This window comes from Oncorhynchus masou, chromosome 32 (genome assembly GCF_036934945.1).
Source record: "Oncorhynchus masou masou isolate Uvic2021 chromosome 32, UVic_Omas_1.1, whole genome shotgun sequence".
Lineage (NCBI taxonomy): Eukaryota > Metazoa > Chordata > Actinopteri > Salmoniformes > Salmonidae > Oncorhynchus > Oncorhynchus masou.
The window spans coordinates 81601242-81618741 of NC_088243.1; the positions used below are offsets into that span (position 1 = coordinate 81601242).

Genomic DNA, 17500 nt, shown 5'->3' on the forward strand with positions numbered 1-17500 from the left:
GAGCTCCCCCCTGCACTCCTCACAACAAGGGGGAGAGAGGCCTTCTCATCAAAGCTTGTCTTCACCCCCACTCTAGTTTCTTACCTCACAAAGAGGAACAAGAATGTGGTTCTGAGCACACTGCACAAAACGGCTGAGATCAGTGACCGTGAGGACAGGAAGCCAGTCATCATTCTGGACCACAATCACAACAAAAGAGGTGTGGACAACCTGGACAAGGTGATTGGAACTTAATTAAACTTGCAGGAGGATAACTGCCCGCTGGCCCCTGGTCCATAACATCATTGATGTGTCCTCATACAATGCCTTTGTGATATGGAACAAGATCGACACTACCTGGATGCCTGATAAGTGGAACAAGAGGAGGGTGTTTCTGGAGCAGCTGGAAAAGGCACTTGTAACCCCACACATTCAAAGAAGGGAGAGCCTTTCCCACACAGCAGCGCTTGTGAAAGCTGTTCAGGGGGCTGAATCTTGTCCTGATCCACCTGAGGATGCAGCTGGGCCAGGCAAGAGGAGGGGATGCCAATTCTGCCCCCCAAAGGAGGACTGTAAAACAAATACTATGTGCTGCACATGTGAGAAATACATCTGCAAAGTCCATGCACACACACTTACATACTGTCCAACATGTGGGGCGGCAGGGTAGCCTAGTGGTTAGAGCGTTGGACTAGTAACCGAAAGGTTGCAAGTTCATAACCCTAAGCTGACAAGGTACAAATCTGTCATTCTTCCCCTGAACAGGCAGTTAACCCACTGTTCTGAGACTGTCACTGAAAATAAGAATATGTTCTTAACTGACTTGCTTAGTTAAATAAAGGTGAAAACAAATGTGCTAATTAGAGTTGATTGATTTATGTTCTTCACGTTTTTGTTTTGTATCTATTATCTTATTTTATTCTAATTTATTTTTGTTGTTTATACACTTTTTGGGTGGGGGCAATAGTTAAAAAAATGGGAGAAGAGTTGAATTCCTCATTGTACAGTGCAGTCATAGCCAAAAGTTTTGAGAATGACACATATATTAATTTTCACAATGTCCGCTGCCTCAGTTTGTATGATGGTGTAACGGCTTTCTTCCGCTGAAGAAGAGGAGGACCAAAATGCAGCGTGGTTGGAGTTCAACATGTTTAATCAAGACCATACATGAGAACAATTACAAAATACAAAACAACAACTGTGAAAACCGAAACAGTCCTATCTGGTGCAATGACACAGACACAGGAAACAATCACCCACAAAATACCCAAAGAACATGGCTGCCTAAATATGGTTCCCAATCAGAGACAACGACAGACAGCTGCCTCTAATTGAGAACCAATCTAGGCAAACATATTCATACAAAACTACCTAGAAAGGATACAGCCCCATAAACATACAAAACCCCCAAGACTAGGCAAAACACATAAATCCCCCATGTCACACCCTGACCTAACCAAAATAATAAAGACAACAAAGATGACTAAGGTCAGGGCGTGACAAATGGCAATTTGCATATACTCCAGAATGTTATGAAGAGTGATCAGATGAATTGCAATGCAAATGAACTGAATGCCGAAAAAAACATTTCCACTGCATTTCAGCCCTGCCACAGACCTCATGTCAGTGATTCTCTCGTTAACACAGGTGTGAGTGTTGAAGAGGACCAGGCCGGAGATCACTCTGTCATGCTGATTGAGTTTGAATAACAGCTTCAAAAGGAAAGTGGTGCTTGGAATCATTGTTCTTCCTCTGTCAACCATGGTTACCTGCAAGGAAACACGTGCCGTCATCATTGCTTTGCACAAATAGTGGCTTCACAGGCAAGGATATTGCTGCCAGTAAGATTGCACCTAAATCAACCATTTGTCAGATCATCAAGAACTTCAAGGAGAGCAGTTCAATTGTTGTGAAGAAGGCTTCAGGGCACCCAAGAAAGTCCAGCAAGGGCCAGGATCGTCAGCTGCGGGATCGGGGCACCACCAGTACACAGCTTGCTCAGGAATGGCAGCAGGCAGGTGTGAGAAACATCAGGGACAGACTGATATTCTGCAAAAGGCACAGGGATTGGACTTCTAAGGACTGGGGTACAGTCCTTTCCTCTGAGGAATCCCCTTTCCGATTGTTTGGGGCATCTGGAAAAAAGCTTGTCTGGAGAAGACAAGGTGAGCGCTACCATCAGTCCTGTGTCATGCCAACAGTAAAGCATCCTGAGGCCATTCATGTGTGGGGTTGCTTCTCAGCCAAGGGAGGGGGCTCACTCACAATTTTGCCTAAGAACACAGCCATGAATAAAGAATGGTACCAACACATGCTCTGAGAGCAACTTTTCCCAACCATCCAGGAACAGTTTGGTGACAAACAATGTCTTTTCCAGCATGATGAAGCACCTTGTTATAAGGCCAAAGTGACAACTAAGTGGCTCGGGGAACAAAACATCGATATTTTGGGTCCATGGCCAGGAAACTCTATTGACCTTAATCCCATTGAGAACTTGTGGTCAATCCTCAAGAGGCAGGTGGACAAACAAAAACCCACAAATTCTGACATACTCCAAACATTGATTTTGCAAGAATGGGCTGCCATCAGTTAGGATATGGCCCAGAAGTTAATTGACAGCATGCCAGGGTGGATTGCAGAGGTCTTGTAAAAGAAGGGTCAACCTGCAAATATTGACTCTTTACATCAACTTCATGTAATTGTCAATAAAAGCCTTTGTCACTTATGGAATGCTTGTAATTGTACTTCAGTATTCCATAGTAACATCTGACAACAATATCTAAAGACACTGAAGCAACAAACTTTGTGGAAATGAATAGTTGTGTCATTCTCCAAACTTTTGGCCACAACTGTATATAAGAATATATGGCTATGTTGCCAAAAATGTTAAAAAGACTTATTGTTTCCCTTCAATAAAATGTATTCAATACTACTTTCTGCACATTTCTGCTACATTCTTAGGTTTTACAAGTGCTATCTATTGCAAAAATAATGTTTTTTTATGCAGTACCTTTAGCAGTAATAATAATAATAATACACCTCTACTTTAGTAAAGAAAACCATTATGACAGGTGTGTTATAATAAAAACAAGTGGTGTCTACTGATTAAATGCAGTCTTTCTGCATTGTGAAGATGGACATCCCAGATGTTCACAAAGTTTGTGATGAATGACCGGTTGTTTCTTCATGCAAAATATTCAGTTAAGCTGCTTTATTTGAGGGGTTTAGTGAAGGTGGGTCATGTTTTACCCTTTGGACAAGGGGAGTATACAGAATGTTAAGACTACACAAAGGTTAAGGGACTCTTCTCCAGGTTTATTTCTCTGCAGGTGTTGGCTTTGTTATGGAATGTTTGGGAATCACTTCCTTTTCAGGTGGTTGTAGAATTTAACGTCTATTTTCTGGATTTTGATAAGTAGCGGGATTCGGCCTACTTCTGCTCTGTCTGCATTATTTGGTGTTTTACATTGTACACAGAGGATATTTTTGCAGAATTCTGCATGCAGAGTCTCAATTTGGTGTTTTTTCCATTTTGTGAAAATCTTGGTTGGTGAGCGGACCCCAGACCTCACAAGCTTAAAGGTTAATTGTTTTCTATAACTGATTCAAGTATTTTTAGCCAGATCCTAATTGTCTGTCAAGTTTTATGTCCCTTTTGATGGCATAGAAGGCCCTTCTTGCCTCGTCTCTCAGATCGTTCACAGCTTTGTGGAAGTTACCTGTGGCGCTGATGTTTAGGCCGAGGTATGTATCATTCTTTTTGTGTGCTCAGTGTCTAGATGGAATTTGTATTTGTGGTCCTGGCAACTGGACCTTTTTTGGAACACCATTATTATTGTCTTACTGAGATTTAATGTCAGGGCCCAGGTCTGACAGAATCTGTGCAGAAGATCTAGGTGCTGCTGTAGGCCCTCTTTGGTTGGGGACAGAAGCACCAGATCATCAGAAAACAGTAGACATTTAACTTCAGATTCTAGTGTCCTCGCTAATTTCTTAATATATATGTTGAAGATGGTGGGGCTTAAGCTGCATCCCTGTCTCACACGACGGCCCTGTGTAAAGAAATGTGTGTTTTTTGCTCAATTTAACCGTATGCTTGTTGTTTGTGTCCATGGATTTTATGATGTCGTATGTTTTTTCCCCACCACTTTCCATCAATTTGTATAGCAGACCCTCATGCCAAATGGAGTCAAAAACTTTTTGGAAGTCAACAAAGCATGAGAAGACATTTCCTTTGTTTTGGTTTGTTTGTTTGTCAATTAGGGTGTGCAGGTTGAATATGTGGTCTGTCATACAGTAATTTGGAAAAAAGTCAATTTGACATTTGCTCAGTACATTGTTTTCACTGGGGAAATGTACACGTCTGCTGTTAGTGATAATGCAGAGGATTTTCCCCAGGTTGCTGTTGACACATATCCCACAGTAGTTAATGGGGTCAAATTTCCCTCCACTTTATTGGAAAAGATGCCAGAGCTGAGGATGATGTTAAAGAGTTCAAGTTTAGCAAAGTTGGAATTTGTGGTCTCTATATTCTATCATTTCAATTAGGATACCATTAACACCACAGTCCTTTTTGGGTTGGAGGGTTTGTATTTTGTCCTGTAGTTCATTCAATGTAATGGGAGAATCTAGTGGGTTCTTGTAGTGGTCCTATGTGTAGCTGGTGTAGGGAGTCAGGCGCAGGACAGCAGATATGAGTAATTCAAGTACTTTACTCAAAAAATACAAATATACAAGGCAACAATGATAGACCACAAACATGGACCGAATTACAATATACAATCACTCACAAACACAAATAAATAATAAATAAGTCATCGGTTGAGTGAAGCCAGGTGTGAAAGGCAAAGACAGAACAAATGGAAAATGAAAAGGGGATCGGTGGTGGCTAGACGGCCGGTGAGGTCGACCGCCGAACGCCGCCCGAACAAGGAGGCGGACCAACTTTGGTGGAAGTCGTGATAGTTCTGGTCGTCTTTAATAGATTATTATAAGATTTCTAATTGATAATGTATATGTTTTTGCTGTTTGTTCTTTTGTTATAGAGCATAAAAAATTGGAGAAGTGGTTTAACCACACATCTCTGTTTTGGATATATAACTCTTTGTGTGGTTGTTAGTGTGTTCCAATTTTCCCAGAAGTGGTTCGATTCTATGGATTCTTCAATTACATTGAGCTTATTTCTGACGTGCTGTTCCTTCGTTTTCCGTAGTGTATTTCTGTATTGTTTTAATGACTCACAGTAGTGAAGGCGTTAGACTCAGGTTTTCTGGGTCTCTATGTTTTTGGTTGGATAGGTTTCTCAATTTCTTTCTTAGGTTTTTTGCATTCTTCATCAAACCATTTGTCATTGTTATTTGTTTTCTTAGGTTGTCTGCAAATTTTTAGATTTGATAGGGAAGCTGAAGGTTCAAATATACTTTTTAGGCTTTCTACTGCCAAGTTAAACCTTCACTGTTACAGTGAAATGTTTTGTTCAGGATGTTGTCTGAAAAGGATTGAATTTGTTGTTGCCTAATTGTTTTATGGTAGGTTTCCCCACTACTTTCCTTCCCTCTATAGCATTTCTTAATATTGTGCAGTTCCTTTGGCGTTGATGTCTCATTATTGAGTATTGCTCTGTTCAAGTAGATTATGATTTTGCTGTGATCTGATAGGGGTGTTAATGGACTGACTGTGAACGCTCTGAGTGTCTCTTGGGTTGAGGTCAGTGATAAAGTAATCTACAGTACTACTGCTAAGGGATGAGCTGTAGGTGTACCTACCATAGGAGTCGCCTCAAAACCTACCGTTGACTACCATTTACAGACCCAGTGTGCAACAGAGCTGCAGGTGTTGTGACCTGTTTTTATTGGTTGTTTTGTCATAGTTGTGTCTAGGGGGCATATTTGTGAGGGAAAACTGTAACCTCCAGGTAGGTGTTTGTCCCCCTGTGTGCTAAGAGTGTCAGGTTCTTCTCCAGTTCTGGCATTTAGGTTGCAAATGTCCCTGGTCCTGAAAATGGTTGATCTCCCGCTCTAGGATAGAGAAGCTGTCATTGTTAAAGTATGGGGAATATATTGGGGGTATATAAGTTGCACAAATGAGAAACATTTTCTCTGTTGAGATAATTTCCATATTAACTTTTACATTTACATTACATTTAAGTCATTTAGCAGACGCTCTTATCCAGAGCGACTTACAAATTGGTGAATTCACCTTCTGACATCCAGTGGAACAGCCACTTTACAATAGTGCATCTAAATCATTAAGGGGGGGGGGGTGGTGAGAAGGATTACTTATCTTATCCTAGGTATTCCTTGAAGAGGTGGGGTTTCAGGTGTCTCCGGAAGGTGGTGATTGACTCCGCTGTCCTGGCGTCGTGAGGGAGTTTGTTCCACCATTGGGGGCCAGAGCAGCGAACAGTTTTGACTGGGCTGAGCGGGAACTGTACTTCCTCAATGGTAGGGAGGCGAGCAGGCCAGAGGTGGATGAACGCAGTGCCCTTGCTTGGGTGTAGGGCCTGATCAGAGCCTGGAGGTACTGCGGTGCCGTTCCCCTCACAGCTCCGTAGGCAAGCACCATGGTCTTGTAGCGGATGCGAGCTTCAACTGGAAGCCAGTGGAGAGAGCGGAGGAGCGGGGTGACGTGAGAGAACTTGGGAAGGTTGAACACCAGACGGGCTGCGGCGTTCTGGATGAGTTGTAGGGGTTTAATGGCACAGGCAGGGAGCCCAGCCAACAGCGAGTTGCAGTAATCCAGACGGGAGATGACAAGTGCCTGGATTAGGACCTGCGCCGCTTCCTGTGTGAGGCAGGGTCGTACTCTGCGGATGTTGTAGAGCATGAACCTACAGGAACGGGCCACCGCCATGATGTTGGTTGAGAACGACAGGGTGTTGTCCAGGATCACGCCAAGGTTCTTAGCGCTCTGGGAGGAGGACACAATGGAGTTGTCAACCGTGATGGCGAGATCATGGAACGGGCAGTCCTTCCCCGGGAGGAAGAGCAGCTCCGTCTTGCCGAGGTTCAGCTTGAGGTGGTGATCCGTCATCCACACTGATATGTCTGCCAGACATGCAGAGATGCGATTCGCCACCTGGTCATCAGAAGGGGGAAAGGAGAAGATTAATTGTGTGTCGTCTGCATAGCAATGATAGGAGAGACCATGTGAGGTTATGACAGAGCCAAGTGACTTGGTGTATAGCGAGAATAGGAGAGGGCCTAGAACAGAGCCCTGGGGGACACCAGTGGTGAGAGCGCGTGGCGAGGAGACAGATTCTCGCCACGTCACCTGGTAGGAGCGACCTGTCAGGTAGGACGCAATCCAAGCGTGGGCCGCGCCGGAGATGCCCAACTCGGAGAGGGTGGAGAGGAGGATCTGATGGTTCACAGTATCGAAGGCAGCCGATAGGTCTAGAAGGATGAGAGCAGAGGAGAGAGAGTTAGCTTTAGCACTGCGGAGCGCCTCCGTGATGCAGAGAAGAGCAGTCTCAGTTGAATGACTAGTCTTGAAACCTGACTGATTTGGATCAAGAAGGTCATTCTGAGAGAGATAGTGGGAGAGCTGGCCAAGGACGGCACGTTCAAGAGTTTTGGAGAGAAAAGAAAGAAGGGATACTGGTCTGTAGTTGTTGACATCGGAGGGATCGAGTGTAGGTTTTTTCAGAAGGGGTGCAACTCTCGCTCTCTTGAAGACGGAAGGGACGTAGCCAGCGGTCAGGGATGAGTTGATGAGCGAGGTGAGGTAAGGGAGAAGGTCCCCGGAAATGGTCTGGAGAAGAGAGGAGGGGATAGGGTCAAGCGGGCAGGTTGTTGGGCGGCCGGCCGTCACAAGAAGCGAGATTTCATCTGGAGAGAGAGGGGAGAAAGAGGTCAGAGCACAGGGTAGGGCAGTGTGAGCAGAACCAGCGGTGTCGTTTGACTTAGCAAACGAGGATCGGATGTCGTCGACCTTCTTTTCAAAATGGTTGACGAAGTCATCTGCAGAGAGGGAGGAGGGGGGGGGGGGGATATTGGCAGATGTAAAATGTTCCTGTTTTGACTTCTCGCTCGCGCTCTCTCTTTCTCTCTCTCGCTCTCCCTATCTCTCCCTATCTCTCCCTATCTCTCCCTATCTCTCTCTTCCAGCCACGTCCAATGGTTCCATCGAAGGCCTGGAGAACAGAGAGGGAGGAGTCTGTAAGACCAGGGCCATGAAAGTTGTCATGAAGGTTGGACAAGGTAAACAAAGAAACGCTTTCATTGATTGATATTTCTGACAACAAACATTACGCGAATATGTTTCTCCATGTGTTGCACTCTAAACTCTCCTATATGTGTACACATTAAACATTCTCCCTTCCTCAAAGTTTAATTTGCAGTGCTGTAGACACTAACTGAGTTTAGGCCTGGCACACACCTTCAATGCAGCGCAGTTCTTCACGTCTATGCAAAATCCCAGTGCCCTAACAGTGTGTATCAGTGTGTAACCTTGAGGATAACTGTATTGGTGTACATGGTCACAGTGACTTCACTGTATCCTCCATTCTGACACAGCACAGGCCTTAGCATCTTAGCATGCAAATACAATCATACATTATTCATATAATCTCTCACTGTGAATATTTAAAACAGCACACACACACACACGCACACTCACACGCACGCACGCACGCGCGCACACACACAAACACAACCTCCTGCTGGTTGACTTTCGTATCGTCCGTCTTGTGAAGGAAGCTAAATGTCAGCATATTCAGAGTTGAAGTGGGTCCCTAGACGAGAGAGAGAACACTTTACTGCACGTGCTTAGTCCTCCAAACGCCACTTCACTTTAGGATCAGCACTGAGCAAACCAGATCGTCTGTAGCCTCTCATAGACTATAACACCTACAGTATATTATGAATCAGTCAAAACAGAGCAAGGTAGCGCTGACTACTGCTGGAAACCATAATTACACTACTGCTGGAAACCATAATTACACTACTGTTGGAAACTGTAATTACACTACTGCTGGAAACCATAATTACACTACTGCTGGAAACCATAATTACACTACTGCTGGAAACCGTAATTACACTACTGCTGGAAACCGTAATTACACTACTGCTGGAAACCATAATTACACTACTGCTGGAAACCATAATTACACTACTGCTGGAAACCGTAATTACACTACTGCTGGAAACCGTAATTACACTACTGCTGGAAACCATAATTACACTACTGCTGGAAACCATAATTACACTACTGCTGGAAACCATAATTACACTACTGCTGGAAACCATAATTACACTACTGCTGGAAACCATAATTACACGTCTGCTAGAAACCGTAATTACACTACTGCTGGAAACCATAATTACACGTCTGCTAGAAACCGTAATTACACTACTGCTGGAAACCATAATTATACTACTGCTAGAAACCATAATTACACTACTGCTGGAAACCATAAATATACTACTGCTGTCACACCCTGACCATAGTTTGCTTTGTATGTTTATATGTTTTGTTTGGTCAGGGTGTGATCTGAGTGGGAAATCTATGTTGTGTGTCTAGTTTGTCTGTTTCTGTGTTTGGCCTGATATGGTTCTCAATCAGAGGCAGGTGTTAGTCATTGTCTCTGATTGGGAACCATATTTAGGTAGCCTGTTTGGTGTTGGGTTTTGTGGGTGATTGTCCTTTTGTCCTTAGGTCTGTCTTGTATTAGTTTGCACCAGTATTAATTAGGCTGTTTTGGTTTTCGTGTATTGTTTATAGTTTTTTCATATTGATTAGTGTTTACTTCAGTTTTATTAAACATGGATTGCAATAGACACGCCGCATTTTGGTCCGACACTATTTCGCCTACAGAAAACCGTGACAACTGCTGGAAACTGTAATCACACTACTGCTGGAAACTGTAATCTCACTACTGCAATTCTCTCTCTCTCTCTCTCTCTCTCTCTCTCTCTCTCTCTCTCTCTCTCTCTCTCTCTCTCTCGATTGATAAACCAACTGTCCCCTCTACAACAGTTAGATTGAGAAACCAACTGTTCCCTCTACAACAGTTAGATTGATTACCAACTCTTCCCTCTACAACAGTTAGATTGATTTAAACCAACTATTCCCTCTACAACAGTTAGATTGATAAACCAACTGTTCCCTCTTCAACAGTTAGAGATATACACACCCTACAGAGCCCCAGGACAGCAGCACAATTAGACCCAACCAAATCATGAGAAAACAAAAAGATAATTACTTGACACATTGGAAAGAATTAACAAAAAAACAGCAAACTTGACTGCTATTTGGCCCTACACAGAGAGTACACAGCGGCAGAATACCTGACCACTGTGACTGACCCAAAATTAAGGAAAGCTTTGACTATGTACAGACTCAGCGAGCATAGCCTTGCTATTGAGAAAGGCTGCCGTAGGCAGACATGGCTCTCAAGAGAAGACAGGCTATGTGCTCACTGCCCACAAAATGAGGTGGAAACTGAGCTGCACTTCCTAACCCCCTGCCCAATGTATGACCATATTAGAGAGACATATTTCCCTCAGATTACACAGATCCACAAAGAATTCGAAAACAATCAAATTTTGAAAAACTCCCATATCTACTGGGTGAAATTCCACAGTGTGCCATCAGAGCAGCAAGATTTGTGACCTGTTACCATGAGAAAAGGTCAACCAGTGAAGAACACGCACCATTGTAAATACAACCCATATCTATGCTTATTTATTTTATCTTGTGTCCTTTACCATTTGTACATTGTTAAAACACTGTATATATATATATATAATATGACATTTGTGATGTCTTTATTGTTTTGAAACTTCTGTATGTGTGATCTACTGTTAATTTTTATTGTTTATTTCACTTTATATATTATCTACCTTACTTGCTTTGGCAATGCTAACACATGTTTCCCATGCCAATAAAGCCCTTGAATTGAAATTGAATTGATTTAAACCAACTCTTCCCTCTACAACAGTTAGATTGATTTAAACCAACTGTTCCCTCTTCAACAGTTAGAGATATAAACCAACTGTTCCCTCTACAACAGTTAGAGATATAAACCATTTGTTTCCTCTACGAACACTATTATCTTTAGAGTTGACTTAACCTCAAACATCTCTCCTCTCCTCTCCTCTTCTCTTCTCAAGTCTTCTCCTCTCTTTTCCTCCTCTCCTCTCCTCTCCTCTCCTCTCCTCTCCTCTCCTCTCCTCTCCTCTCCTCTCCTCTCCTCTCCTCTCCTCTCCTCTCTTCTCTTCGCTTCCATTCTCTTCTACTCTCTACTCTACTCTTCTCTTCTCTTTTCCTCTCTTCTCTTCTCTTCTTTTCTCTTCTCTCCTCTCCTCTCCTCTCCTCTCCTCTCCTCTCCTCTCCTCTCCTCTCATCTCCTCTACTCTCCTCTTCTCTTCTCAAGTCTTCTCCTCTCCTCTCCTCTCCTCTTCTCAAGTCTTCTCCTCTCTTTTCCTCCTCTCCTCTCCTCTCCTCTCTTCTTCTCTCCTCTCCTCCTCTCTTCTCCTCTCCTCTTCTCCTCTCCTCTCCTCTCCTCTCCTCTCCTCTCCTCTCCTCTCCTCTCCTCTCCTCTCCTCTCCTCTCCTCTCCTCTCCTTTACTCAGCAGTAATGTTAAAACCAGACATATAAATAAGACATATTTTGGCCTTTTACAGATATGAATAATGAATAACAATAAAAACCAAATATATAATTTTCTTAACCTCATTCTGCCATGTCAGTGTGTTCTGTCCCCTAGACTACTGAGTGGGTGTCTGTGTTTGCTCTTGTGTGCATATGTGTGTGCACGCTTGTGCGTGTACGTTCGTGTGTGTCTCTGTGAGTTACTATCATACAGAGATATTTATCACGGTGCCCTATGTTTCAGACCCCAACACTGTTCTACCAGACCCTATATTACCAGAGGAACCAGAGAGAGAGAACGACAACAGTCTGGGAGGAGACTTCAGTCCTAGCCCTGAGGACAACCTGCTGCCTGGGGCAGGAGAGCCAGGCAACACTGGTGAGATAACAACCCTAACCCCATTAGAACCTGACGGAACCCAGCTGAACCTTACAGAACAAATAGAACCTAAAGAATATCGACCCCATGAAAAGTGTTGGGTGCGGGTCAAGAACAGGTAGTTAGAGGAGAGAGAGAGGTAGAGAGAGAAGGAGAGAGAGGAGAGAGAGAAGTTAGAGAGAGAAGGAGAGAGAAGTTAGAGAGATAAGGTAGAGAGAGAAGGAGAGAGAGAAGGTAGAGAGAGAAGGTAGAGAGGGAAGGTAGAGAGAGAAGGAGAGAGAGAATGAGAGAGAATGTAGAGAGAGAAGGAGAGAGAGAAGGTAGAAAGAGAAGGAGAGAGAGAAGGTAGAAAGAGAAGGTAGAGAGAGAAGGAAAGAGAGGAGAGAGAGAAGGAGAGAGAGAAGGTAGAGAGAGAAGTGTGGACAGGGAGAAAGTGACTGAGAGAGATTTCTGGCAGCAGCTGCTGATATACATGGGAAACAGATTTGATTCTGCTCCGATTTCAGTCACTTCAGGAGATAGTCACTCTTTTTTTCCAGTAACCGTCGTTCCCAACCCCCTCCCACCCCCTCTCACCCCCTCTCACCCCCTCCCACCCCCTCTCACCCCCTCTCACCCCCCTCTCACCACCTCCCACCCCCCTCTCACCCCCTCTCACCCCCTACAGAAAGAAATTAAACAGAGTCAGATGTGCATATCTTCCCTGGCCTGTTCTCTACCCTCTCCTCTCACATGGCCTCTTCCCCGGCCTGTCCCCTAGCCTGTCCCCTGGCCTGTTCTCTACCCTGGCCTCTCACTTGGCCTCTTCCCCGGCCTGTCCCCTAGCCTGTCCCCTGGCCTGTTCTCTACCCTGGCCTCTCACTTGGCCTCTTCCCCGGCCTGTCCCCTAGCCTGTCCCCTGGCCTGTTCTCTACCCTGTCCTCTCACTTGGCCTCTCCCCTGGCCTGTCCCCTAGCCTGTTCCCTGGCCTGTTCTCTACCCTGGCCTCTCACTTGGCCTCTCCCCTGGCCTGTCCCCTGGCCTGTCTCCTGGCCTAACTCCTGGCCTCTCCCCTGGCCTGTCCCCTGGTTGTCCCCTGGCCTGTCCCCTGGTCTGTTCCCTGGCCTGTCCCCTGGCCTGTCCCCTGGCCTCTCCCCTGGACTCTCCCCTGGCCTCTCCCATGGCCTCTCCCCTGGACTCTCCCCTGGCCCGTCCCCTGGCCTGTCCCCTGGTCTGTTCCCTGGTCTGTTCCCTGGTCTCTTCCCTGGCCTGTCCCCTGGCCTCTCCCCTGGCCTGCCCCTGGCCTCTCCCCTGGCCTGTCCCCTGGCCTGTGCCCTGGCCTCTCCCCTGGCCTGTCCCCTGGCCTCTCCCCTGGCCTGTCCCCTGGCCTGTTCCCTGGCCTGTCCCCTGGCCTCTCCCCTGGCCTGTCCCCTGGCCTGTCCCCTGGCCTCTCCCCTGGCCTGTCTCCTGTCCTCTCCCCTGGCCTGTCCCTTTGCCTGTCGCTTGGCCGCTCCCCTGGATTATCCCCTGGCCCGGCCCCTGGCCCTTGCCCAGGTCTTTCCCCTGGCCTCTCCCCTGGCCTCTCCCCTGGCCTGTCCCCTGGACTCTCCCCTGGCCCGTCCCCTGGCCTTTCCCCTGGCCTCTCCCCTGGCCTGTCCCCTGGCCTGTCCCCTGGACTCTCCCCTGGCCCGTCCCCTGGCCTTTCCCCTGGCCTCTCCCCTGGCCTGTTCCCTGGCCTGTCCCCTGGCCTCTCCTCTGGCCCGTCCCCTGGCCTCTCTCTTGGCCTCTCCCCTGACCTCTCCCCTGGCCTTTCCCCTGGCCTCTCCCCTGGCCTCTCCCCTGGCCTCTCCCCTGGCCTGTTCCCTGGCCCGTCCCCTGGCCTTTCCCCTGGCCTCTCCCCTGGCCTGTTCCCTGGCCTGTCCCCTGGCCTGTCCCCTGGACCCTCCCCTGGCCCGTCCCCTGGCCTTTCCCCTGGCCTCTCCTCTGGCCCGTCCCCTGGCCTGTCCCCTGGCCTGTCCCCTGGCCTCTCCCCTGGACTCTCCCCTGGCCTCTCCCATGGCCTCTCCCCTGGACTCTCCCCTGGCCCGTCCCCTGGCCTGTCCCCTGGTCTGTTCCCTGGTCTGTTCCCTGGTCTCTTCCCTGGCCTGTCCCCTGGCCTCTCCCCTGGCCTGCCCCTGGCCTCTCCCCTGGCCTGTCCCCTGGCCTGTGCCCTGGCCTCTCCCCTGGCCTGTCCCCTGGCCTCTCCCCTGGCCTGTCCCCTGGCCTGTTCCCTGGCCTGTCCCCTGGCCTCTCCCTGGCCTGTCCCCTGGCCTGTCCCCTGGCCTCTCCCCTGGCCTGTCTCCTGTCCTCTCCCCTGGCCTGTCCCTTTGCCTGTCGCTTGGCCGCTCCCCTGGATTATCCCCTGGCCCGGCCCCTGGCCCTTGCCCAGGTCTTTCCCCTGGCCTCTCCCTGGCCTCTCCCCTGGCCTGTCCCCTGGACTCTCCCTGGCCCGTCCCCTGGCCTTTCCCCTGGCCTCTCCCCTGGCCTGTCCCCTGGCCTGTCCCCTGGACTCTCCCTGGCCCGTCCCCTGGCCTTTCCCCTGGCCTCTCCCCTGGCCTGTTCCCTGGCCTGTCCCCTGGCCTCTCCTCTGGCCCGTCCCCTGGCCTCTCTCTTGGCCTCTCCCCTGACCTCTCCCCTGGCCTTTCCCCTGGCCTCTCCCCTGGCCTCTCCCCTGGCCTCTCCCCTGGCCTGTTCCCTGGCCCGTCCCCTGGCCTTTCCCCTGGCCTCTCCCCTGGCCTGTTCCCTGGCCTGTCCCCTGGCCTGTCCCCTGGACCCTCCCCTGGCCCGTCCCCTGGCCTTTCCCCTGGCCTCTCCTCTGGCCCGTCCCCTGGCCTGTCCCCTGGTCTGTTCCCTGGTCTCTTCCCTGGCCTGTCCCCTGGCCTCTCCCCTGGCCTGCCCCTGGCCTCTCCCCTGGCCTGTCCCCTGGCCTGTGCCCTGGCCTCTCCCCTGGCCTGTCCCCTGGCCTCTCCCCTGGCCTGTCCCCTGGCCTGTTCCCTGGCCTGTCCCCTGGCCTCTCCCCTGGCCTGTCCCCTGGCCTGTCCCCTGGCCTCTCCCCTGGCCTGTCTCCTGTCCTCTCCCCTGGCCTGTCCCTTTGCCTGTCGCTTGGCCGCTCCCCTGGATTATCCCCTGGCCCGGCCCCTGGCCCTTGCCCAGGTCTTTCCCCTGGCCTCTCCCCTGGCCCGTCCCCTGGCCTCTCCCCTGGCCTCTCCCCTGGCCTCTCCCCTGGCCTGTCCCCTGGACTCTCCCCTGGCCCGTCCCCTGGCCTTTCCCCTGGCCTCTCCCCTGGCCTGTCCCCTGGCCTGTCCCCTGGACTCTCCCCTGGCCCGTCCCCTGGCCTTTCCCCTGGCCTCTCCCCTGGCCTGTTCCCTGGCCTGTCCCCTGGCCTCTCCTCTGGCCCGTCCCCTGGCCTCTCTCTTGGCCTCTCCCCTGACCTCTCCCCTGGCCTTTCCCCTGGCCTCTCCCCTGGCCTCTCCCCTGGCCTGTCCCCTGGCCTGTTCCCTGGCCCGTCCCCTGGCCTTTCCCCTGGCCTCTCCCCTGGCCTGTTCCCTGGCCTGTCCCCTGGCCTGTCCCCTGGACCCTCCCCTGGCCCGTCCCCTGGCCTTTCCCCTGGCCTCTCCTCTGGCCCGTCCCCTGGCCTCTCTCTTAGCCTCTCCCCTGACCTCTCCCCTGGCCTCTCCCCTGACCTCTCCCCTGACCTCTCCCCTGGCCCATCCCCTGGCCTCTCCCCTGGACTGTCCCCTGACCTCTCCCCTGACCTCTCCCCTGGCCTCTCCCCTGGCCTCTCCCCTGACCTCTCCCCTGACCTCTCCCCTGGCCTCTCCCCTGACCTCTCCCCTGGCCTCTCCCCTGACCTCTCCCCTGACCTCTCCCCTGGCCTGTCCCCTGGCCTCTTCCCTGGCCTGTCCCCTGGCCTCTCCCCTGGCATCTCTCCTGGCCTGTCCACTGGTCTCTCCACAGGCCTCTCCCCTGGCCTCTCCACTGGCCTCTCCCCTGGCCTCTCCACTGACCTCTTCCCTGGCCCGTCCCCTGGCCTCTCCCCTGGACTGTCCCCTGGCCTCTCCCTTGGCCTCTCCCCTGACCTCTCCCCTGGCCTCTCCCCTGACCTCTCCCCTGGCCTCTCCCCTGGCCTGTCCCCTGGCCTCTCCCCTGGCCTGTCCCCTGGCCTGTGCCCTGGCCTCTCCCCTGGCCTGTCCCCTGGCCTCTCCCCTGGCCTGTCCCCTGGCCTGTTCCCTGGCCTGTCCCCTGGCCTCTCCCCTGGCCTGTCCCCTGGCCTGTCCCCTGGCCTCTCCCCTGGCCTGTCTCCTGTCCTCTCCCCTGGCCTGTCCCTTTGCCTGTCGCTTGGCCGCTCCCCTGGATTATCCCCTGGCCCGGCCCCTGGCCCTTGCCCAGGTCTTTCCCCTGGCCTCTCCCCTGGCCCGTCCCTGGCCTCTCCCCTGGCCTCTCCCTGGCCTCTCCCCTGGCCTGTCCCCTGGACTCTCCCCTGGCCCGTCCCCTGGCCTTTCCCCTGGCCTCTCCCCTGGCCTGTCCCCTGGCCTGTCCCCTGGACTCTCCCTGGCCCGTCCCCTGGCCTTTCCCCTGGCCTCTCCCTGGCCTGTTCCCTGGCCTGTCCCCTGGCCTCTCCTCTGGCCCGTCCCCTGGCCTCTCTCTTGGCCTCTCCCCTGACCTCTCCCCTGGCCTTTCCCCTGGCCTCTCCCCTGGCCTCTCCCCTGGCCCGTCCCCTGGCCTTTCCCCTGGCCTCTCCCCTGGCCTGTTCCCTGGCCTGTCCCCTGGCCTGTCCCCTGGACCCTCCCTGGCCCGTCCCCTGGCCTTTCCCCTGGCCTCTCCTCTGGCCCGTCCCCTGGCCTCTCTCTTAGCCTCTCCCCTGACCTCTCCCCTGGCCTCTCCCCTGACCTCTCCCCTGACCTCTCCCTGGCCCATCCCCTGGCCTCTCCCCTGGACTGTCCCCTGACCTCTCCCCTGACCTCTCCCTGGCCTCTCCCCTGGCCTCTCCCCTGACCTCTCCCCTGACCTCTCCCCTGGCCTCTCCCCTGACCTCTCCCTGGCCTCTCCCTGACCTCTCCCCTGACCTCTCCCCTGGCCTGTCCCCTGGCCTCTTCCCTGGCCTGTCCCCTGGCCTCTCCCCTGGCATCTCACCTGGCCTGTCCACTGGTCTCTCCACAGGCCTCTCCCCTGGCCTCTCCACTGGCCTCTCCCCTGGCCTCTCCACTGACCTCTTCCCTGGCCCGTCCCCTGGCCTCTCCCCTGGACTGTCCCCTGACCTCTCCCCTGGCCTCTCCCCTGACCTCTCCCCTGACCTCTTCCCTGGCCTAACCCCTGGCCTCTCCCCAGGCCTCTCCCCGAAACACCTTTCTGTAGACTTAGCTCTTGCTTCGTCTGTATCAATCTTATTAATCTGAGTGATGTTGGCTGTTAACCACAGATTACATTACAGGGTCATCTTGATTAAACTAATTAAATTAGATGACATCAATAGCACTTGTCAATCACCCTAAAGAAATATGAAGAATTCATCGTCATTTCGTTAAGCT

The 17500-nt window shown here is 51.0% G+C and overlaps 1 protein-coding gene across 1 annotated transcript in view; it reads left to right on the plus strand.

The window, feature by feature from the left end:
* LOC135526681 (ephrin-B1-like) overlaps window positions 1–17500 on the plus strand; it is a 147768-nt gene that overhangs the window by 126784 nt on the left and 3484 nt on the right. Inside the window, exons 3-4 of the mRNA XM_064955235.1 lie at window positions 8088–8180; window positions 11820–11954. Of these exons, the coding sequence (XP_064811307.1) occupies window positions 8088–8180; window positions 11820–11954 (228 nt within the window). The remainder of the gene's footprint in view (window positions 1–8087; window positions 8181–11819; window positions 11955–17500) is intronic.